This window comes from Plecotus auritus (genome assembly GCF_963455305.1).
Source record: "Plecotus auritus genome assembly, chromosome: 5".
In the NCBI taxonomy this organism is placed as follows: domain Eukaryota; kingdom Metazoa; phylum Chordata; class Mammalia; order Chiroptera; family Vespertilionidae; genus Plecotus; species Plecotus auritus.
The window spans coordinates 105,895,899-105,903,797 of record NC_137776.1 but is presented as its reverse complement, the minus strand read 5'-3'; the positions used below and the strand labels follow the sequence as shown (position 1 = coordinate 105,903,797).

Below are 7,899 nucleotides of genomic sequence, written 5' to 3'. Positions count from 1 at the left end.
GAAACCAGTGGGCACTGTTGCTGAGTGAGATGAAGGCTGCTGGAGTCCCAGGCATTCTGCTTAAAGGGCCCGACTCACTCACTGATGGACTCCCTGGCTCTGAGTCCAGCCTGGGGCAGCATCGCCAAAGAACCACAGACTGCATTGCCTGGCTTCATGGTGGGTCTGGAGGCAGCTTTGTCCCAGACAGCAGTGGGGCAGAGCCATTGTTCCTTTGATGAGCCCTCCCCAGCCCCCCAGAGCCCACAGGTGGGGGCCGTATCAGAGTCTCCATCATCCTGGCTCACACTCTTCGCCCTGCCCCAGTGATTCCCTAAGACCTCACCCCACCCAACTTGCAAACCCACCCAAGCTGCTTCCAGTGGCTTTTCCATACAAAAGTCCTGTCATGCTGAGGACTTTCCTAAAATCTCTCAAAGGTTCATACACCTCAAACAAGCAGCATCTGATGTCTGCTGCGTACCCCTTGCTAAGCAACCCGGGCCAGCACTGGCAGCAGTGGCCTCCCAAGCACCTCCCAGCCCAGCACGAGTGGCAACCATCTGCAGGTCACTTTATAGCTCATGCCAGGTGGCCCTGAGCCGGGGACAGGCAGCAGTTGACCTTGGCCTGTATACCCCTCCCAAGAGGCCCCAAGAATCAACACACATGGTAGCCAGCTTCAGACCACACCAGAGCATAACTCAACCAACTCCACACTCACACACACATAGGGCAGGGTTTTGCTCTTGGACATGACCTTTCCTTCCTCCTTCTGGGCTTTGGAGGGACAGCCTGGAGAGGCTGTGCACATTTTGTGACCCTCAGCAGGCGCCACGTGACAATAGAGACTTATGCTAGAAAGAGTCTGGCTGGTATGCACTCTGCATTCCAGGAAAGTCTATACTTATTTCCCGAAATCTCTGACATCCTATCCTACAGCGTCTAGTCAGCCTCTCGTTGCCTCAGTGTCCAGTTTTACTTGGGTCATTGCATTCTCATTGTCTCACACTGTTGGTTATCATAGCCAGCTCCCACTTTATATTAGTTCCAACTGATGGTTTGGGGCTCCAGTTTTTCAAATAGTTCCTTCTTGAATATATTCATCATGTTTCTGAAATTATCCGCCAGTTTTTATAGCTAATGCCTCTCCATGTTTTAATCTGCACCATTTCCACCTGTGATTCATTCATTGTCTTGTTTTCTTTTCAAGAGACATTGTCATGTAGGCAAGCCCGCTCCTTCTTCTCTTCCTCTCCAGCGCATGCACATGTCCCAGCCCGCTTCCTCCTGTCTGTCTGGCCGCATTTTCAGATGCTCTTCTGGAGGAATAAGAATGCTGCTCCTCCCGCTGCTCCCTGACGCTCTGAGGAGACTGCAGGGCATTTTGCAGTCAGCTGTTCATCCCCGTCTCTCCAGCTCCGTCCTCCCGCGCCACCCCCTCCCTGCTCCCTGAGCAGCCCCCGCTGCCAGGGCACAGCTCCCCGCTGTGCGCGCTTTCCTGCCTCTGCCTGGGCGGTGCTGGAGCAGCTCGCATGATTCTAGGGAGCTCCTGGATGAGCCATGTGGGAGCAGGTGCTTGGGCAGCCTTCGGCCTTCCGGGCAGCAGGCGGTTCGAGGGGCGGGACTCATATTTTCACACCAGCTGAGGCTTTCCTGGAGGGAGGAGGAGTCCCAGCGCCTTGCTTGCGGGGGAGGAGGGGGATGATATGCTATATTTTAATTTCCACACCAACCATAGCCTGCAGTTTCCACTTGTCCACCATCCGCATCCCCGTGGCCCGTCCTCACCTGGCTGTAACCCAGAGCCGCCCCAGGAGACCTGGGTGAGCCTCCTTGCGAGACTCCGATTCATCGCCATGTGGAGAAGGCCTGACATCTGAGTGGAAACGCCGCCAGATTCCAGCAGAGTCCGCGGCTGGCTGGTTTTCAGTGCCGTCCATTTTCATTGCTCTGGGCTTTTCTATGTGTTTTACGGGAAAGCCGGCCACCCCAGGGCCGCCAACCAGTGCGTCTCCACGCAGAGGCACTTTCTCCCCAGGTGTCGCCTGCGGCTCGGCGGGGCCCCTTGCTCACAGAGGGCCACAGGTTTGTGTGGCATTTTGTTACCAGCAGTTGGAGGCACCAAAGAGGAGCAGAGGCCCCAAGGGAGGCCACATGGACAGCAGGGGCGTCAGCCGCAGCGGCCCTGGCACACGCACGGGTGGATGGCGCACGTCAGTCCTCGCGAGCCCTCTCTTCGGGCGCTTGCCTAACTGGACTTTCTGTCAGGCGGAGTGTCACCTGATGACCCACCTTTCAACCACCAAGCGGCCAGGGATGCCAGCGTTATGACCCGCCACGTGGGTGTCGCAGGAGCAGGAAGTTCCCGAGGGAATCACACCCACTTGCAGTGAATGTTAACCCGCGCAGCGCCGCCGGGCCCACGGCGCACATCCCCGAGGTTCCTCTCTCTGCTCCGCTGCCAGAAGCTGGTGCAGCGCTGGGCTGCGATGGAAGGTGCCCGCTTCCGTGAACCGGGCATCCTCGCGCACCTGCTTCCGGGCTTCTGCGAGGAGCTGACCTTCTAGAATCTCCCACAAGCTCTGGATTTCCACCGCCTTCTGCTTGTCTCCATGTTGCTGACCTCGTGCAGGCTGGCAGCGGAGTCCTCTTCGGTAGTGCCTTTGTCCATCCGCGTTCCGGGTGCCTTGCCGGCCCTTTTTAACCTGACAACCAGCACCGTCCAGGCTGGGCCTGGTCTTCCTGCCTATCGCCTGTCTAGAACGCTCTCCAAAGGCGCCGCTTCCTCGGGAGGGAGCATCCCCAGCTGCAGGCCTGCTCCGCCACGTTAGAGGCAGAGCTAGAAATGCCGTATTTCTCAAAGCACACGAGTTCCCATTTTGGGCTTGATTTGAACACTGCATTCTCTAAGTGTTATTTGTCATGTGCTCATGCAAAAGATCTAAATGCGTTTGTCACATTTTCTGAGTGTCTGTTGCAGGTGACATCCTCTTAGTGATGCATGATAACATCCGCGGTGTCGCCATAAGAAACCATGTACTTAAACTGCAATAGAATCAAAGTTTCCTTCGCGTAATTAGAGCCACGCCTTCGTGGTTGGCGGACACTCTCCTTCTTCACAGGCTTGGTGTTTTCTCACCTCTCATGCTACAATCACTGCTTGAAAAATACAACTAGGTGTTCACTGTGCCCCCTGCAAATGGTCACCAGAGGGCTCCAAGTGCGCAGTGATCAGCGGGCACAATCACCACTCCTGCTTAGGGATTTCTACGGGAGTAAAAACATGAAGTGTGTTTCTAGAGATTTAAAAATCTCATTAGAAATTAACCAGCTGCCATTTCTCTCTCCTTTAAAATTAGAAGTCTTGCTTTTGAATTATTGGAAGGGGAACGTAGCAAGTGGCTCCTCACCCCCAGGATTATATAAGATGGGATGTTGTCTCCTGGTTTGCACGTTACCCTCCTAGAGCGGCGGGTCCTGGGAGGGGACAGAGCATCACGCTGGGATGAGCATGTCATGAGACGGACACTCTCGCTGGGGGGACTTTACAGAAACGTTCGGGAAAAGTTAATCAAAAGAAACTTTATTGTTCAAAAACCATTGGCTTTGTTTGGATTTTTTAAAATTTAGCTTGCCAATATAAAACCACAAAAATGTGGACCAAATACATTCGTTTAGCTTTAGGCCTCTGTGTATTAGTGCAGAGTATGTTGTAATAAATAAAATCCATGTGGTAACTTAAAGAAGTGAATCCAGGGGATCCCTGGTAGCTGATAGCAGTGGACTCCCATTTACTGGTACAGTGAAAGCGCAGGCAACAGAAAAAACGCTTCTAGGAGAAGGAAGTGGAAGTAGACTCCATACTGACTCACTTTTGAGGGTGGGAAGAAAGAGGAGTGATCAGAGCAAGAAACAAGAGACTGGAGTCATGACCTGAGAAGGGTCAGATTCTACTCTCTGTAGAGATTATAAATCTGGCCTAGAAGTAGGTTGTAGAAAGGGACAGGGAAACTCCAAAGACGAATAATGGTGGGATACTTATTTGACAGAAAATCTGTTAAACTGTTTGATCTCTGTGGTGACAGTAATTTTTTGCATACGGAAGTTGAAAAACGAGGAAAATTTCTATCTGCACTTAAATCTCATGTTTGAAAAGAGTTAATAGTACAGAGGAATATCTTTATGCCAAAATGAGCTTGTACTTCGTTTTTTTTTGTTTGTTTGTTTTTTTTAGTCCATGAAAAGAGTATATTCTTTTATTGTTTTGTTCATACATGTTAAGTTTCGACTTTCAATCATAAAATTCAATAAATTTGATTCCTTAATCATAAAAACTTGCTTTGCACATTATTTACATGTCACCAAAGTCTACAGCCATACAAAACATCACAAGGATTACTAGGCATGGAACCATCACACAGGAGGAGGAGGGAGCTATCAAGTAACATACATTCAGAGATTAATTTGTAGATAAGCACAGTGTATTTGGCACTGATTATTAACAACACCTCCCTCTCTTAAGACAGGCTATTATGCCTTAGTCACAATATACACAATTTGCTATTCGCATCAAAACCAGCTTTCAAACTTTGTAACAGTAATCATTTTTAAGAAACAAAATCAAACCAGATTGGGACTGGAATTCAACCCCTGACTTCTTGCTATGCTCTGAGCTGCCATCTAGAATGTAGGTTTAATTTGATAAATTTTTCCATTATGGGGAGTGTCAAAAAAGTATTTAAAGGATATTTAAACAATATCCTTCAATAGACATAAAGACAAACAACACTTTCCTTTAGAATTACCAGTTCTTCTTGGGAGTGCAAGGGAGCCCTGATAATGCGTTAACTAGTGATAATTTTGGCAGGAATTACAGAATGACCAATGCCATTCAAGTTGTGGAGATTGTACTAGTAGTTGAACCCATGAGGCAAAAGATATGGAATGCCTGTATCTGAATTCAGAATCCTTAGCAATTTGTTTTCAGGGTCTCTTCCTAGGACTATAATAAACTCAAGTCACAGGTTATAGATTCACTCTGGTGTGTAGCACTATACTGCTACAAAATGGAAGAAAATAAAGTAAAAGACAACTATTAAACCTTTAGTGACTTTGGCTATATACCAGTGGGTAATTTATTTGACTAACGTCATTTTAACAAATATATCTTCTCACTTCAACTGGGCCCATTACATTTAATTCATTAAAGCTATACATATTCCAGACACATGTTTATAAAAGCCATAAATTCAGTCTTAAACTAAGGCAAAAAAAATCCTCACTAGAACACGAATCACTGTACTGGGGAACAGAAATAAAAAATTCTCTGGTCAAGTTTAGAGATATGCTGTAGCTTCACATAAAACTTTCAGCAATAAACTGACTTAAAAAAAAAAAGTCTTGCAATGTTCAAAGAACAATGAAATGCAAAGCAATATCACTAAACCAAAATTTAGTTTAATAATTTTATTTCAAGTGTATTTTTTAAATCATAAATGGGGTTTTGTAATTTAAAGTTGAAACATTTATTCTTCATATCATCAGAATTTGACAAGCAATTCCAGATCTTACTTTCCAAATCCAGTCTTCTCTGCTATTTTTCAGACTTCTGAGACCTAGTATTCAAATTTCTCCATTCTAAATGTACAATTTTAGATAATTATTGTACAGTTGTTAAGATTGTTCTGAAACCAGTCCATCAAATATAAAGAATGGTTTCTGTCCAAGGATCAGCAGTGAGGAAAGAAATACTAAATACCTATCAAGATCATTTATTTATTTAAAAAGATAACAGAACCAGTGCTGTTCTCTGTCATGAAAGAGAATATGTAGAATTAATTTACTTTTGTAGCCTTTGGTAATGTTTTATTACCTACACAGCCCTCAATCTCACTTAAAGGTCTTTTACAGAAAGTCACCATCAGGATTTACTGAGCAAAAACCCTGGGTACTAACATGGTCCTAAACATGTGATTCCAAAGAGGAACAGGTTACTTTTGAGGAAAAGAGCTGCCGTGTAATTTCCCTCAAGTGCTTTTTTAAACAAACAGCTAGTGGAAATACTTTTTAAATGTAACTTTGGATGTTATGTAGCACACTATCCATCAAACAACAAAAATCCTAACTTTTCTTTTTTAGGAAACTTTCCATCTTGTTTTTCAGATTACAACTTCTTCACCTTTTCTGGACTGCCTAATACTTAAATTTTTAAAATTCTTTAAATTCTTCATTTCAATGTTGTAAAAGTTCTTTTCAAGTGAACTTCACATCCCAGAACAAAGACCCCAGATCAACACTCTCCAGTCACATTGTTTGACAATAACGATGAGATGGAAAAGGACAAGTATCTGAAAACAGGTATTCCTTGGGCTTCAATGGTGAGCAATAAAGATCTCCATTCCTCTGGAAATTCCTCAAACTCACAATGCTTCCATTTAATAAGTCAATATATTATTCTTAAAAATTAAGGTTTGGTCATCAGGAAAGACTGAAAAAAAAGTCTCCCCCCCCCCCGCCCCCCCGCCACAAAATAATAATCTAACAGCTCTAAACATCCACTCATGTCCCTACAAAAACAGGGAAGTAGTTGGGGCTGAAGGCTTTAAAACTGAAATTTCAGCTCCTATAACATTACTGCTGCTTGCTCAGAGGTGCAAGTCCATGTATTTCCTTCTCTAACACTTCCTTCCCATTTATAAGTTTATTTCCATACACACACACTTACTCTCAAGTAAGACACTTTTTTGTGTTTGTTGATAAATTATGAGGGTTATGAACTAGCTGTGTACAGGGTTCCATAGTTGCTTTGTAAACATCAGAATCACTTAGGTCCTTTCCTCCAAAAGACTGAAATCAAATTATGCAGCCAGGGATCACTACTTTCCCAGATGTTGTTCACATGCTGCATACTGACGAAGGGCAGAGAAAAAGTCCTCATATCTGATGTTTAGGTGGGAAGGCAAGGAGATAATCTCAGTTAATCTGATGTGCCAGGGAAGGTAGCCTAAAGTGCTCTCCACAGGCCCAAACTTCAGTACTACATCAAGATCAGGAAAACCATTTGAACTGAGTAAACTGTCTAACATATGCACATCCAAATCTGTGGATTTACTTTGCTGCTGGGCTACTAACTGGCAAAAATCCTGAGCAGCTCGTACAATATCTGCTTCTCCATCTTCTGGGGACAGGACCTTCACTGCCACTTGGCAACTTAAAACTTGATCATCTTTTTCATTACTATTTGCAAACTCTGTTGAGTATTTGGAACAATCTAAGCCCAGAAGTTCCTGCTGTTGTTTTAAAATTTCATCCATCAATCTGGAATTATTTCTTTTGAAAATACCTTGGTGGTCGTAGACGCTAATGTAGGAGATGCCCACGGCCATACACCACACCACGAGGCTCGCGATGTCCGAGAAGCTGGTCTCCGGCTCTTCCTCGGTGATCACCAGGCCCATGTGCACGGGCAGCTTCTCCAGAGACCGGCCGTCAGCGCCCCAGCGCAGCCGAGGGTGGGGGGCGCCCGGGCCCGGCCCCCCACGCTGGTGCCGGTGCAGCCCGCTATTCCTGCCTGCAGCAGGGGGCTTGCGGAGCGTGAAACCAAGTCATGAGCTTGCACTTTGAATCTCATAATGCATCAGAAAAAATCGGGCTATCTGGACATCCCTTTTTCATGTACTGTAATCTCCAGTAAGCAGATTTTGAACATTTCACAGAAACGACTGGCATGACCCCACGCGTGCAGGCCGAAAAGTGCTGTGCGGGCAGGTCACAGCCCCTGGCACTGGGTCCCGGCAGGTCCTGGCCTTCCCCCTCCGGGTCCTGCGGGGGAGGTGGAGACAGGGCTGACGCCCATGCTGCACACACTTAGACGTGGGTTGGGTCACACTGTTATCATAGCACGGAAGCAGATAAGAC

The 7,899-nt window shown here is 46.2% G+C and overlaps 1 protein-coding gene across 1 annotated transcript; it reads right to left on the bottom strand.

Moving 5' to 3' along the window:
- Nucleotides 1-6,857: 6,857 nt before the first annotated feature.
- Nucleotides 6,858-7,580, bottom strand: LOC308248802 (dehydrodolichyl diphosphate synthase complex subunit NUS1-like; the record flags this gene model as incomplete). Its single annotated transcript, XM_080669106.1, has 1 exon — nt 6,858-7,580. A coding segment is annotated over one exon (723 nt), but the record flags the coding sequence as incomplete, so codon positions are not given.
- Between the last annotated feature and the right edge of the window lie 319 nt (nt 7,581-7,899).